Source organism: Nymphaea colorata, chromosome 1, assembly GCF_008831285.2.
Source record: "Nymphaea colorata isolate Beijing-Zhang1983 chromosome 1, ASM883128v2, whole genome shotgun sequence".
Taxonomy (NCBI): domain Eukaryota; kingdom Viridiplantae; phylum Streptophyta; class Magnoliopsida; order Nymphaeales; family Nymphaeaceae; genus Nymphaea; species Nymphaea colorata.
Genome location: NC_045138.2, coordinates 1,604,466 through 1,620,711, shown reverse-complemented (window position 1 = coordinate 1,620,711; position 16,246 = coordinate 1,604,466). Strand labels below are relative to the sequence as shown.

The window sequence follows — 16,246 nt, the reverse complement described above, 5'->3', positions numbered from 1 at the left end:
AACCATTTATCTTTTACCTAGTAATTATCACATTCTGTTTTGAACCATATCCTATCAGTTATGATAATTGTTAACACCAGGGCATTTTCCATTATTTTCTTCGCCTCAGTCCCAATCCAAGATATCATCCAGCTTCTTTTACTGAGTACATTAGCACATTCTGTTTTAAATCATATCCTATCACTTATCAATCATGACAATTGCTAACACTGGAGCATTTTTTTAATTATGAATATTTTGAAGCATTTCTAAGTTGCGTTTGCGACATATATTTTGAAATTACCTTCTTTCTTTGGGTAAGTCATATCTCAATCAAATCAATTCAGCTACTAAGCTAAAGATCTGATCGCGCAATCCCACTTCTAGATTCAGAGCATTCCAAAGTTAGCTCAATCATGTCATTGGGAACAAGGGAAACTTATGGAACAAGCACAATCGGTCTACTTCGATGTGTAAAACATTTATCTAATTGAAAAGGAAAAAAAGATCAAAACTATGCCACGAATACAAGTGGTTGATATAATCGGAGTTGAGCCCTTAATTGTCGCTGCAAAAGAATCTTCGACTGTGTTCCAATCCGTCGGCTACGATCACATGTATGCATCAAGCCAAACAGCTATCGACGATAAGATGTTCACGTGCGATCAAAGGGCAGCCATGAAATGAATGCCAAAAAGTAGAGCTTATTGGAGAAAATTCTTCGTCTTCTCTTTACAGACAAAGACTAGCAGCTGCCCTTTTCCTTGAATACAGTTACCAGTGGCAAAGGTACCCTTGTTCCATCTTCTGGTTGAAAATTCACTGCACAATCCGAGGCTTGTAAGTAGAACCTGCTGCACCTCACGTAATCAGAGGGGGAGAGCTCAAGGGCCAGGCGAGTAAAAAAGATGGACAGATGGACCGTGGGAGGTGAGTTTCTCTCACTAGGCATGTTCCTGGTGGGTTATCTGATCCTTGCTTCTTCTTTGTGTTGTTTTCCCCTCAGGTTTTATTGATCAAGGTCGGTTGCTGCAAAATCAAGGTACGTCTTTTTTATAGTTGTAGAGGCTTTTCTTAGGCTACAAGAACTGTTTCTGGAATCTGCTGCGTTGTGATCTCCGTTGACTGCATAATATTTTCCGTGATATGAGTTCTCTGTTTTGCTGTTCTGCAAACAAAGCAAGTAGAATGGACCTTCGCTTTCTGTTTGGTTTCTTTTGTTTCTAATACCTGCATTCCGTAGCTAAAAACCATGGCCAATACTAATTCATGACTGCTTAGATGTGATTAAAAACACCATCTAATCATGCAATGGGCATTTCGCCGGACAGGAAAAAAAAAAGAGCAAAGGATTAAACCATGTATTCTCCCCCACTCCTCTCTTCTCTCTCTAATGAAACCAAGCCTATCTTCATCTCTCTTTTGATCTTGATCACTCTCTCATCTTCTCTGTTAGCTCAGACGGAGAAGGACGGAGGTCGCCGGAATCCCGCAAAAAACAGCAAGAAAAGCCACGAACAGTTTTTTGCACGGCAACCATTCTTCAACCTAAAAAATCAGACATGTTAACTTTAAAATCATGATTTCTCGCAGTGATTTAGTTGCTAAAGGAGCCTAAAATGGGAACGAAGTGTTTGACAGGAGAAGAATCACACAGGGACTTGGCCTTTATCTCTGCAGGCAACTTGTTAGAATGCAGACATATAATTAAGGCATCGCCGGCTGCTGGTCTCCGCGCACGTCGGCGCGGTCGGCCGGCGTCGGAGGCAACGGTTTCCGACGCCGGTTTCCGGGCATCGACACCAGGATTCACTGGGATAATCCGGAGGAAGGATGGATAGGAGGGAAGAGGGAGGCAAAGTACGAGGGCGAGAAGAAGGAAGACGTGAGGCAGATGCTCAATAATCTGCTCAAGAACACTAAGCTTCTCGTTCCACCGTCTCTCACCTTCTTTTTCTCGTGCAGACACACAAAAACATTACGTTTCTGTCCATTAGTCGCCATTGAGAAGCCTCTTCTTTGTAGCATATATATATATATATATATATTAATATCAATATTATTGAAACCATAGTAACTTTTAGCCATACTCCTCAAATCATCCTTATAAAATATCATTTCATATGAGGCCAAATTTTATCTTCAAAATATTGATAGGGGTTGAAATATCATTTTTTTAATTTTTTATATAAAGTTAAAAAAATATATAAATTTTTATATGTAATTTAAATTTCTTTTGTGTCAACGTTAGTCCTCTTTTTTGCCTTAATAGGTGGGTCCCTCTCCTACCGCATTCTCGCAAGTGTTCATCGAATTCAATCATTTCATTTCACCTTTTGAATAATATTTGTTAAATTTTCTTTCTCCTCAAGTCATTTCCATGATCTATATATCCTATATAACAAAACTTTTGTTCAATATTATATAAAAATATATATAAATTGATATAATAACCTCAAAAAATGAAAATTTAGTTCCAACATTAAAACAGAGAGGACAGTATCATCGTGATACATTAAAAATAGCATAGAATTTAATTCATATTCTGAATATATAACGACATTTTTCACCTTCTTTTTGTTTTCTCTTATTTTTCTGTTCTACCCAATGCGTCCAGAACAAGAGGAGATTGTTATGCATATGTTTCTACCACATCTTCGGGCCTTTTTGAATCTTTTTGTATGTAAATTGAGAAAAAAAAGTCTATTTTTCTTGTTCCCGTTACAAAGTATTTCTGTTCAATTTTTTATGCTGTAAATTTGAACAAACAATGTGTGTTAGAAACTTTTTGGCAGGCATCCTATTTTAAAAGGAGAAAAAAAGAGAGGTTATAAAACAATCAGGGGATGTAGCTCAAATGGTAGAGCGCTCGCTTTGCATGCGAGAGGCACGGGGTTCGATCCCACGCATCTCCACTTCTCTTCCTTACCCCCAACATTTTCCCTCCCTTTTTCCTGTATCTTTCGGTCGTGGATAATTTCATTAATTTTTTTCCGTTCCTCTATTGTTTTTAACTTTTGCATTAAACAAGTCCGGAGGCTCGAGTGGATCGGATATCCATGCAATTTCCTAATATGTTAATCAGGTAACGTTCCATAACCGAATCCAAATCTAAGTCTAATATCAGACTAGGATCCTGTAAACTTTCCAATCAGTCTTCAGATAAATATTAGATTTGGATCACATATCAGTCGGTTTCAAACTTCAGTTTCAAAAAGTAAGTTCCGAATCCAAAACCAAACTTTGATGCATCGGGACATAGCGATGCACTAGTCGACATGCAGTGCGCGAGACACCTACACAACCCTAAACTCGATCGGCAGGAAGTTTCGACTCTCTCTGAAGTTGGAAATTTTTCATGAGGGAGGTCAAATTACAGTTTCAAATTTTGACACGGCCGAAAATATCATTTTCAAATTTTATATAAGTAAAAATTTTAAAATTTACATGTAACTTTTTTAAAAAAAAAATTGAAGTGGGCTCAGGGCCCATGCGAGATCCTTTTGGCTCTGCCAATGGTGCTGATATATCAAAATTAGTTTGAATTGGCGATTCTGATTTTGTGACGGATTCAAGAGTGTGACATGTCAATTTCTAAATATTTTCTGATTTTTTGTATTCTTTTATTTTTTTCATTTATATTTTCAAAAATAATTTATATATATTTTTGGCCAATTTACCATTTATTCAGTTAAATTGGCAAATCGGCTTATTCAATTTCAGTAAGTATTCTTTAATTGAGAATGCCAACGGATTCAAGTGAAATCGGGTGTATCCTTTACTGTATCCAATCTATCCGGTGTTTGTGCGTTCAAATCCAAATATGGATGAAGAAAAGTCTAATACCACATCTGAATTCGATTTTTAAATTTACAATCTAAAAATCCGACATGAATCTGACTTTTAGCTTTACATCTAATCCGAATCCAACTCTAATAACACACAATAGATTAGAACCTGAATTCTATTATGGTATGTTAAAAACTGATTTATTTAGAGGATATTTATTTAAAATTGAATTTGTACCTGAATTTGAATTCGATTATACAGTTTTTTATTCAGTTCCATTCCATCTAATTTCTTAATAAGATATTAAACTCATTTCATGTTTAATTTTTTTTTAAGCAGTTCGATTGGATTCAAATTCTCTCTCTCTCTCTCTCTCTCTCTCTCTCTCTATCTATATATATATATATATATATATATATATCTTTTTAAAAATTAAAGAACAATTCGCACCCATACGTACACACAGACGTCACATACGCAAACATTCACACTTGACTAGCCAAAGTTTCTTTCTGATTTTGTCACAATATGGTCCTCAAATATTTTCTTGGCCGGGCTTTTTTTGTAATCTTTGTTTCAAAATTTATTAGTTCTCTTAGCATGTCAGGAAATTTTAAGAAACATAAAAAACATGTAAAGAATAATAGAAAACGAGATTATGTTTATTTTTTAAAAAATATTGACATCATCTCAATCTCAAATCTCAAGATTGTCTTAATTTTTTTTTAACGCAAAGCAATTCACATTTAAGGAGATTTGGTGTTCAAAACTCATGGTTGGTATTACATTATGATGTGTTACTATTTGTTATTTGCTTAAGCAGGGAAGCGGTAATACCCGAGTTGAATAATGTACTATCAGTCTATACAACCTTCAAACAAATGAGGGATAAAATTACAGGTTTAAAATTTTTACGAGTTAAAATACTTTTTTAAAAAACTTTTATATAAAACAACAGAATTTTTTTAAATCTTCTTGTAAATTAAAAAAAATAAATAAGTTGGGGGAGCAGGTGGGGGTCCCTGCCGGCCCTCCCTTGATTCCGCCTTCTTTATATAGAGATATGACTGTGAGATTTTATACTCAATATGTTTTTCCTTAAATAAGCATTAATAAAAAAAGCAAAGTATGTTTACTTAAAGATTTTATGGACGTGGCGGCAGAGAGAAAGGAAAGGAAATTACCAAATGAGTACAATTTTGGATGGTATTTACTGAAAAGCCGTTAACATTCTTAAAACGGCACAGTTTTTGCTGCGAGGGCATCCCTCTCTAAAAACCAAATCCCACTGAGAGATCCGTCACAGCCAGGTCGATCCAAATCCAAACCACACGAGGTAGTCTGTTACTAGATCTGGTATGGTAAAACGGATTCGGATCCAAGCTGTACTAAGTCCAACTTCAGTACTAAAATCCATATATATAAGTCGGGATTTTATGTCACCATAAATACCAAACCATTTACTAATTATAAGACTACAAATCTACCATGGATTTTCAAGTACAAGAATCATATTTCTATCATGATATTTGTTTCCTTATAGTGTAAAAACAGAAACCAAACAACCAATTAAGAGACATTCCATCATCCTGAGATTTGTTCTGCGAACAAGAATTCCACAACAGCCAATATGTAAATATCTTCGTATCTGACAATGTTTTGCCAATATGCGCTCTTTAATGAACGCCCAATGTAATTTTTTTTCCTTGAAAAAACAATGGACTCGCTTCTCCTCCCATTGTTTCAAGTTTCCCAATTCAAGTTAGTCTCTCTCTCTCTCTCTCTCTCACTCTCTCTATACCAACTCAAATCTCTCACTCTCTCTGTATATATATATACAGCTCAGGAGAAAGTTGGAGCCATCGATGAACCAGTACTTGTTATTCAACTGTTTGCTTTTTTGGGCATCCATGGCGTCAGCTACCACAGCAATCCCCACCTTCCCTGCAACTTGGAAGAAGGCAAAGCCCAAGCTCCTCAGACCTTGCCGGCTGCTGATCTCCGCACACATCGGCACGGTCGACCGGCGCCGGAGGCAACTGTTTCCGGGCATCGACACCAGGATTCACTGGGATAATCCAGAGGAAGGATGGATAGGAGGGAAGAGGGAGGCAGAGGACGAGGGCGAGAAGGAAGACGTGAGGCAGATGCTCAATAATCTGCTCAAGAACTCCCACTCTTATTATGAGTAAGCTTCTCGTTCCACCATCTCTCGCCTTCTTTTTCAGGTGCGGACTGTTGAAATTCGTGGATGAAATTCATGGATGAAGAAGAGGAAGAAAGAAAGAACTCAGATTTTAACGTGGTTCGGCATTAAAGTTACCTCTGTTTTGTCTCTCTTTTTCATATTCTCTCACACTGATAATGTGGGAGTCATCTCCTTATATGGATTACAACCCCTTCTTCCAATACAGGTCCCAACAATCTCAAGATCCCTGGAAATCAGGGAATTACATAAAAAAGGCAACAATTATAAGAAAGGGAAAGACGAGATTGGCAGAATTAGATTGACGCCAATTCTCGTTCCCATGTCCTCAATCCAAAAAAGTTAACTGTTGAGGATTTCTTTTCAAAGTTGAGGATTTCTTTTCAAAGAAACTGCTGAAGATTTCTTTCCAAGGTAGAGACGTTGATAGTGCTTCCTTCCAAATGCGCTAACAACTCCCCCTCAAGTTGGTAGTCAAACATTAGTCTGCCCCAACTTGTCCACAATCGTCCTATGTCTTTCTTTCCCCAAACTTTTTGTGAAGATGTCTGCGAGTTGGTATTCGCTTCTGACATGAGAAGTTGTAATGGTGCCATCTTGAATTTTTTCTCGAACAAAATGCAGTCAACTTTGATATGTTTGGTTCGTTCATGGAATACGGGGTTCGCGCCAATATGAATAGCAGCCATGTTGTCTCACTTAAGTTCCATTGGAGAGTGAATTTCAACCTTCATGTCCTTAAGGAGGTGCTTAAGCCAAATCAATTCACACGCACATATGGCCATGGCTTGGTATTCAGCCTCAGCACTGGATCGAGCTACAACAGCTTGCTTTTTACTTCGCCAAGTGATCAAATTTCTTCCAATAAATGTACAGAAATCTAATGTTGATCGTCTGTCATTTGGGTCTCCAACCCAATTTGCATCACAATAGCCAAGAAGATGATGAGGTTGATCTTGTCTCATTAGCATTCCCTTTCCTGGTGTCCCTTTTAAATACCTTAGGGTCCGATGAGTTGCTTCAATATGATGGGATCTCGACTGGTGCATGAATTGGCTAATTACACTAACAGCATACATGATGCCAAGCCGTGTAACAGTCAAATATATAAATTTTCCAACTAGTTTTTGAAAACTTTCTTTGTTTTTGACAATATCACCATCTTCTTTCTTAGTTTGTAGTTCATCTCAAGGGGCGTATTTGCAGGCTTAGCTCCAAGATATCCAGTGTCTTTCAGAAGATCAATTGTGTATTTGCGTTGACATATAAAAACTCCTTTGTCTGAGTGAGCCACTTCTATTCCAAGTACCGCAAGAGACCAAGGTCTTTGATTTCAAACTCACTATTTAAAAATTTCTTTATAGACTGCATGATCTCAGAATCATCTCGAGTAATAATGATATCATCTACGTACACAAGCAAAATGGTTACCTTGGTTTTTCTAGTGAATGTGAACATGGTGTAATCGACAGAACTTTGCTGAAATCCATACTTGATGAGTGTTGTCCTTAAACAAGCGAACCAGGCATGAGGTGATTGCTTTAATCTGTAAAGAGTTTTCCTTAGTTTGCAAACATGTCCAGATTGACAGTTAATTCCTTGTGGGGCTTTCATGTAGTCTTCTTCTTCTAATTCGCCATGGAGAAATGCATTTTTTACGTCAAGTTGAAGGAGGTTCCACCTTTTTGTAGATGCAACTGCAAGGAGCGCTCTCACCGTGTTCATTTTTGCTACTGGAGCAAAGGTTTCATTGTAATCGATTCCTTCTGTCTGAGAGAAGCCCTTTGCAATGAGGCATGCCTTATATCGCTCCACTTCTCCATTGTTCTTGAACTTTATTTTGTAGATCCATTTACATCCTACCAATTTTTTTTCATCTGGTAGAGGAACAAGATCCCAAGTATGATTCTTTTCAAGTGCCTTGATTTCTTCTTCCATGGCTGCCCTCCATCCTAAGTCTGCACTAGCTTCATTAAAGTTTCTTGGCTGTTGATGCCCATAAGTGGCAAAAATGTATGATTTGTAGTTATGAGAGAGAGCTTCAAACGAGAGATAATTTTCTATTGAATGAAGATTGTCAGCAGATAAGTAAATATAGTAATCACTTAACTTGGATGGAGGCCGAGTTACTCTAGAAGGACGTCTTAGTCCTAGTTGAGGTTCGACATTGGTGGTTACTTCGCCCTCCTCCAAAGTAGTACTCTCAGGGCTGTTGTTGTCATTGGGAAAGTGGATAGCCCCTGTTTGGCAACCTTAAATCAGCCAAATGAATTGAAGTTAGCGTGCTTCCTCCCCAAAAAACAAGTGCAGTCCTCTCTTTCTTTCTCTCCGTTTAAGCCCCCTATGCTAAAGTTATAAATAACTCTGAGCTCCTACACTCTGGACATCGAAGTGATTCAGATTGTTCAAGAAATGCAGATCTTTATAACTTGTTCATCTCTGTTGAAGCGAAATGGCTACTAGCCTACTGCTGGTCAGGAGATCCGATGCAAAGGTATGGACTGTCTGATTGAAAAAAATCTTGTTGCTTACTTTGTGGGCTTTCAAGGTTTTGGTCTGATAGACGTTGGATTATCATTAGTTTTCTAGTTTCTTTTGTGCTGTTTTAGAATGAAGAAAAGGATTTTAATCTTGGTCTGTTTTGACGTTTGAAGATTTCCTTCTCGTGGGTATGCGGCGAAGTTTGCTGCAAGGTTTTGGGATTCTTTTAGATTAGATTTTAATGGAGGTGATCCAGATCAAAATGAGGGGAACCTTTGTTTTAGATGGTAGTTCTTCCTGTCTTTTGTTGAGACGCTTTCATCTGATATGTATGTCTGCTTGTGTTGGTGTTAGCTGCTGTTGCATGGGAGGCAGGCAAGCTGTTGGTGATGGAAGAGGTGGAGGTTGCTTCGCCTCAGGCCATGGAAGTCAGAGTGAAGATGCTCTTGTTGGAGCAAACCATGTAGCAGTGGAAGATGCACGTTTGGAGGTTGCACATCGTCTCCTTTCGTTAGGTGTTCCCCACAACCAAGTGCAGTAGTCACGAACGGGTACCTCTGTAAATGAGAGAAACAGAACAAGTGCAAGAGAAGGAGGAAGAAGCAGATATTAGTTTTTGGGGTTTCCTTCCAAGGGGTTTCTCACGGCTGATATGTTCAAGAAAGCTTGCTAGGAATATGAAGTCCAGCCCCTTAGGTTTTCCCCAAACCCTAGTTGCGGTTCCTTGGGAGATTTTTTAGGAACAGTTTTAAAATAAAATCTAATAACTGCTTTGCAGTTACTAGATATCTGGATAGGGCTCAATGGCTACTATCCAACATCTCCTACTTTGCCATGAGACCGTCAGTTTGCTTCCACTTTCTGTGGGTTTTCTATATTCAATTTGTTACGTGGTTTTCCTTAATTGGTTTATCCAACGTAACCTAAACCTTTTTCAATGTTTATAGCGAGGTTTTCCATTCATTGGTAGGCAAGTAATCAACTGAGATTTCATTTTTCTCGATCATTTCATTAACATAATGATATTTCACTATTATATGTTTACTCTTTGAGCTAACAACTCCATTCTTCATAAGAGATATCACTGCCTGATTATCACAGTACAATTGAACAGGTTTATGATCAAGATTTAATTTCAATTCTTTTAGGAACCGGTTTATCTATACAGCAAAAGACAAGCAAGATACTCTACTTCCTGTGTGTGCTGAGCAACACATCCCTGTTTCTTACAGGATCAGGCTATCGCCCTACATTCAAAGAGAAAAACATACCCCGAAGTGGATTTATTATAATCTTTACAGCTTGCAAAATCTGCATCGGAATAGCCAACTAAATTTAGCTCATCTGCTTGATAAGACAATTTCAGTCCTTTCGTTCCTTTAATATACCAAAAAATTCTTTTGACTGCTTGCCAATGAGACCATCCAAGATTACTTTGATAACAACTTACCAGATCAATGGAAAAACTTATGTCTGGTCTAGTACAAAGCATTAAATACATCAGACTGCCAACTGCTTGTGCATATGGAACATTTAATTTTTGTTGTCCTTCACCAGGACAATCACTCATGTTTAAGTTTGCTACTTCAGCTATAGGAGTCCCAATTGGTTTGTAGTCTAACATATGAAATTTCTTCAAGATATAATTAATATACCATTCCTGGCTTAAACTCAGGATTCTTGAGTTTCTATCTCAAGTGATTTTTATTCCTAATATATAGGATGCTTCACCCAAGTCATTCATTTAGAAGTTTTTGTTCAGCCAAGTCTTCGTTTTGAATATAATATTGTTATCATTTCTTGTTAGCAATATGTCATCAACATATAATGATAGAATACAGAAAAGACTCCCACTTTTCCAAACATAAACACAGTGGCCTAGTTGGTTTGCAACGAACCCAAGTTTTGTAAATGCTTTCTCAAAAACAAAATACCATTGTCTAGGAGACTGTTTCAGTCTATACAACGATTTATTCAACTTGTATACTTTGTCTTCTTTTTCCTTGATGACATATCCCTGTGGTTGAGTCATATATATAGTTTCTTTCAATTCACCATTCAGAAAACCAGTCTTCACATCTATCTGACAAATATCCAAGTCATAGAATGCCGCGATAGCCAAAATTATTCTGATTGATGCAAACTTTGCAACCAGTGAATAGGTCTCTGAGTAATCAATTCCTTTCTTTTGGGAAAAATCTTTCACTACCAGTCTGGCTTTGAATTTTTCGACTAATTTGTCAGCTTTATACTTCTTCCTCACCACCCATTTACATCCAATGAGCTTTCTGTCATTAGGAAGATCTACTAATTCCCAAACTTTATTCTTTTTTATGGATTCAATTTTTTCATCCATAGCATTCACCCAATCTGATGATTTATGCGAGCTAATGGCTTCATCATATGTCAGATTGTCATACATTTCATCAATATCTGCTAAATACCATAGCTCATCTGCCAGACATATATAATAATCATTCAAATATGAAGGAGGAGCTCTAGGTCTTTTATGACCTGATAACGTCTGAGATGACGACTGTTCGTGACTGCTGCACTTGGTTGTGGGGAACACCTAATGAAAGGAGACGACGTGCAACCTCCAGACGTGCATCTTCCGCTGCTACATGGTTTGCTCCAACAGTGGTATCAGAGCCAAGAGATCAACGTCCGAAAAAGAAATGACATCAAGAGTGGGAGCCTTTGAATTAGCTAAGACTGAAAAGCTGAATGGGACAAATTTCCATGCATGAAAGCGTAGGATAATGATGACATTGACTTTGGAAAGACTCATTTATGTGATCAACCAGTCTTTTCATACTTTAAGAGACAAACCTCCAAATGAAGAAAAAAGGGCATATGAGTCCTTTACCACTGATGATCTAATGGCTAAAACCATCATGTTAGCCTTCATGAAAGATGATCAGATCAGAGTATTTGAGGATTGTCCAACTACCAGGGAAATGTTTTGATACTATTTCTTCCAAATACAATACTATGACCGCGATGCACGTACAATTACTGTTAGAACAGTATAATTTCTATAGGATGAAAGAGTCAGACAACGTAATGGACCATGTTAATAAAATGTTGGTCATGGCTAAAGATTTAGCCGTGGTGGGGAATGTCATATCTGACAATATGCAGATCAGCACAATCCTGAATAGCCTACCTCATTCTTGAGATGTGGCAGTTACTGTCTTCAGTGTCCAATTTGATAATCTTACTTTAGAAAAACTTCCTATACAGTTAGCTCTATAGCAACAACGTCTGACCAAGAGAAATAGAATAGAATTGATGACAGTCCAGGAAAAACCTGCTAGTAGTCATGTGCCTTTAAAACCAAAACAATTTAAAAATTGAAATGATGGCAAGTTCAAGGGCAATTTTGCAGGTACTAAGAAATTTCAAGGAACTGTAGTGAAATGCTCCAGATGCGAAAAGCTTGAACATATAAGGAAAAACTACAGGACAAAATTCTCAAATATGAAAGACAACAATGGTCAAGGCAACTACAACAAAAGGAAGCCTCAAGGGGACTCTGATAGAGAAGTCATCTGTGTCGTGTCAGAATGTCTGTTTGCATATGGAGATCTAACTGGATGGTGGGTTGATTCGGGAGCTATTCATCACATTGCAAAGACAAAAAAAAAGAGTGATCCACATGGAAAATCTGAGTCCAGGAACCCACAAGGTCTATATGGGAAACAACTCATATTGTGATGTCATGAGAATTGGGGCATATCATCTAAATGTTGAGGGTACAAGTGTTGTACTTAACGAGGTTTTGTATGTCCCTTCCATGAGGAGGAATCTAGTGTCTATTCCAGCACTGACTAGGAAAAGTTTTGAAGTACGTTTTATTTCAGGAAAAGTAACAGTGGGAAAACATTGAATGTTCATGTTTGGTGGAAAATTTTTAAAAGAACATGGTATGTTCAAACTGAATTATATGAATGAAGCTTTCAGTTCTGCTTATTTTGATTGTGCAATGAGTGTAAACACAAACTTATGGCATAAAAGATTAAGCCATATAAGCATAAAAAAGATGCGGACTCTAGCACAATAAGGTTTAATACCTGACATAAATATAAATGATTTTACAAAATGCAAGTAATGTGTATACGAAAAAATGACAAGAAAACCATTTTCGTTTGAAGTAATTCGGGCCATTGAATTATTGGAGATAATTCATAGTGGTATCTGCGGACCTTTCAGAATCCAAACTCATGGTGGCAAGTTATACTTCATCACGTTTATTGACGACTTCTCAAGATTTGGTTACATATACTTAATTAGACATAAATCAGAAGCATTTGAGAAATTCAAGGAATACAAATCTGAAGTTGAGAGGCAACTTGGAAGAAACATCAAAATTGTAAGGGTCTAATCGAGGAGGAGAATACACTTTTAGTGAATTCTCCGAATACTGCAAAGACCTTGGAATTAATAAGCAAAAGAAAATTCTTAGGACACCACAACAAAATGGTGTGACTGAGAGGTGTAACAGAACCCTCTTGAACATGGTGAGATCCATGTTGGCAGGAGCACATTTACCAAAAGTTTTTTGGGGAGAAGCTGCGTTAACAGCTATGTATACAATAAACTGAGTGTCCTGCAAAGCAGTCCCAACTACTCCTTATGAAAGATGGACTGGTGTAAAACTAGATCTGAGAAATTTAAGGAGATAGGGATCTATAGCACACATAAAAATTCTAGATCCAAAACTAGATAAACTAGATAACAGATCAGTGAGATGTATATTTGTTGGATATCCTAAAGGATCCAAGAGTCACAAATTGTATCATTCATCTACGGGACTTATAGAAAGAGATGTAGAGTTTATAAAAAAACTCAATAATAAAGATTTTGATCCAATGGAATATCAAAATGATACACTAGATGATCTGATTTACTCAGAGGAACAATCTGGTAATGAACCGACTGGAGGTCAGACTGGTAATGAACTGATTGGAGGTCAGTTTAGAAATGAACCAACTGAGCAGGAATAGTATAAGGAACAGTCAGAAAATGAACCGACTAAAAATTAGTTAGACAATGAACCAATGAAAAAACACAACTTGATAACTTGAAATTTTAATGAGTTTAGTTCAAGTTGTAAGAACTTGACTTATTTGAACTCAACTCTGTTTGACTACAGAAAACTGCTTCAGCATAGTTTTGCTGACCATGACCAAGCTCACAGCAAACTGAACCAAGTCAATTGCTGAGCTGCTCGATACCAGTCTGTTTCTGGCCACGGCATACCTTTCTCTAGTGGCGGAGCCAGAAAAATTGATTGGAAATGCCCATTTAAGATATAATTAAATTTTAAAGAGATTAGTGTGGGCAACTGCCCACACCAATCATCATATGGCTCTGCCTCTGGCATTATCCAAAATATTCTCGCAAAAAAAATATTATGCATTGACTAGAGTGCTTTGAAAAGGAAAGCTGGTGCAATAGCTAATCCACTTTCTGAGTCTGCTTTGTTGTTCAACCAACCATCTTCTCCTCCTCATTTTCAACAGTACCACATTGATGTGGGCAGCATGACATTATGGAAGCTTGAGAATATGAAACTCTTCATTGCTCAACACATCAACTTCTCATACTTAATTAATCACTTTTGGGTCTCATAGAAGTTAAGACCAGCAATCCACCAACCAAATGGTGTTCATTCACGATAAAAGGACAGATCTAGTGGTAATCATATATTCCATTCAATGGGAACGGCTGGACGTGCACCGCATGAACCGGCCGTCCGGTCTAAAGCTGATCCAGTACAACAAAAAATGACAAAAGCCTTCTTACCAATTCTTATCATTTACAATTCTCAATTGCCAGACCTCTATATGGAGATATGTATATATACAAAAGTTTGAATCCGCCAGGTGATTAGATGTTGCCAATTGCTATATATATATATATATATATATATATATATATATATATATATATATATATATATATAAAGTAAGCCGGCAGCTGAATGGAAGTTAAATCACTGTCTTCTTTCATAATTTGATCCTTTGAAAATAAAAAAAAGGAGGTCGATCGATTAGCTGGGTCTAAACAAGAGACGGCACGTAAAAGTTTAACTTACCCAATTCCACACGCTTTCAGATACGTTAAAAAAATCTCAAAAGCAGCTGGTAGAATAATACTTTTTTCTCTTTTCTTTTTGAAATATTTTTATTTGAACAAACTTCCTCTTTCTTGGTCTAAGAAAATTTTAGATCAATATTGACAAAATGTCCTAAAAAAACTTAATTTAGACTTCTTGGATCTATTCTTGGTGGCATATCAACATTGACATTCTTAATTTAATTTTATTTTTTCGGTTGGAGTTAGGCAGATCCGTACCAGTTTATTTGCTAGAAAAAGGTTGAAACTTTGTCGCGAACAATGAATATGATATCACAAACTAAGATTGTTTGACGGCTTATGTTTTTGGTGTGGATAACCTTTGTGAACTTTGAAGATCAAATATGTTGCAGTCAGCAGCAGAGCCAGAATTTTTTCGCTAAGGGACACTTGAGTTGGCAACACAAGTTTGGTGTCCGCATAACATGTAATTTGTGAGTCATGACAATGTGATCTTGATACGCTATAATAAGATTTTTGTTTGGCTGATGTGGGCAATTGCCCACACCAGCCTACAAGTAGCTCCGCCACTGGTAGTAGTGTAGTTAGTCGGGCTGGCGGTTGGCAAGAGTTGGATCATCAATTTTATTTCTATGGTTGTTACGTAGCTCAACAGAAAACAATGACAATACAATCCTCTAATTGATGGGTATACCATGGGTTCACACAAACTTAAAGCGGCCTTAAACCATATAAAGTGGCCGAGCAGAAAAATTTTATTAAATGGGCACTAACTTTAGAAGGTTTGGTGCTTATGGGGCATTGACGTGAGTCTAGAGTGGACATTACATCCAACTACCTCGTAGTAAACTTTTTCAAGAACTTGTGTTGGTTGGCGTTGGCAATTAGTTACACCAGCCTGCACCCAGCTCCGCTACTGACCATATGTGTTGGTTGGCGTTGGCAATTACTTACACCAGCCTGCACCCATCTCTGCTACTGACCATATTGACAAGGGAAAGGGGATCAGGGCTTCAGACCTTTTTCGTAAATGAATTGTAGCATTTTTAGCAAAAAACATTATTACTTCTTGAGTAGGATCTTAATGGGTGGATAAGATCCTATTTCAGTCCAAAACCACATCCATTTAGTAGGATCTGGTAAGAGAAACTGATTTGGATCCTAATCCGATTCATTAATTGTAGAGTTCGAATGACCGATGTGATCAACAACTCAGTGAATGCGGATCTGAACCTGTTGTCTTATCATTGACATATTCGGGTTCGGCTTCAAAAATTCAACTCCAGTTCTGAGCCCAAGCACAGATTCAATTAAGAAATATCTGATTAATTCAAAAATTGTGATCAGTAGATTAAATCCCAACCCTAACCACTTACTTCCCTTTCAATGACACATTCAGTGGCCTATTTCATGTGGGTTGCGTTTAGTCTCAGATCTTAAACCTAAGGCTATATAAAAATGAGTACGTTTTCAGAGATCTTCAGTTCATTAGCTTGGCTTTCAAAATTCATGCTGCATGTTAAAAAATTATGGATCAAGTTCTGATCTTAAATCCATGGAGCGTTACGGATCTCAGATCCATGTTGAAACAAACACAACCTTGATCACTTTTTAAAATTCATGCTATGTGTTAAAAAACCATGGATTTATGGTCGGATTGCAGGGTGGGGTCTGATCTTAAATCCA

General features: G+C 37.4%; 1 protein-coding gene and 1 non-coding gene across 3 annotated transcripts; both read left to right on the top strand.

Moving 5' to 3' along the window:
• The first annotated feature begins 743 nt into the window (after positions 1–743).
• LOC116246135 (uncharacterized) lies at positions 744–9,284 on the top strand. 2 transcript variants are annotated; one of them, XM_031617843.2, is made up of 4 exons: positions 744–909; positions 986–1,021; positions 5,610–5,956; positions 8,810–9,284. In XM_031617843.2, the coding sequence occupies exons 3-4, from the start codon at positions 5,634–5,636 to the stop codon at positions 8,994–8,996; spliced, it is 510 nt and encodes a 169-aa protein (XP_031473703.1). In that variant the 5' UTR covers positions 744–909; positions 986–1,021; positions 5,610–5,633; the 3' UTR covers positions 8,997–9,284. The 2 variants fall into 2 exon arrangements, with proteins under 2 accessions (XP_031473703.1, XP_049931522.1); XM_050075565.1 differs by lacking the exons at positions 744–909; positions 986–1,021 and having other exon boundaries at positions 5,579–5,956.
• On the top strand, positions 2,822–2,894 carry TRNAA-UGC (transfer RNA alanine (anticodon UGC)). Its single transcript has one exon. It is a non-coding gene; the product is annotated as a tRNA-Ala (tRNA).
• Positions 9,285–16,246: the final 6,962 nt, after the last annotated feature.

What these genes read in the sequence shown, in the direction of transcription:
- LOC116246135 (XM_031617843.2), top strand. Translation starts at nt 5,634, where the DNA reads ATGAACCAGTACTTGTTATTCAACTGTTTGCTTTTTTGGGCATCCATG. An exon ending in AACTCCCACTCTTATTATGA is followed by an intron (nt 5,957 to 8,809) that starts GTAAGCTTCTCG and finishes TGTTGGTGTTAG; the next exon opens with CTGCTGTTGCATGGGAGGCA.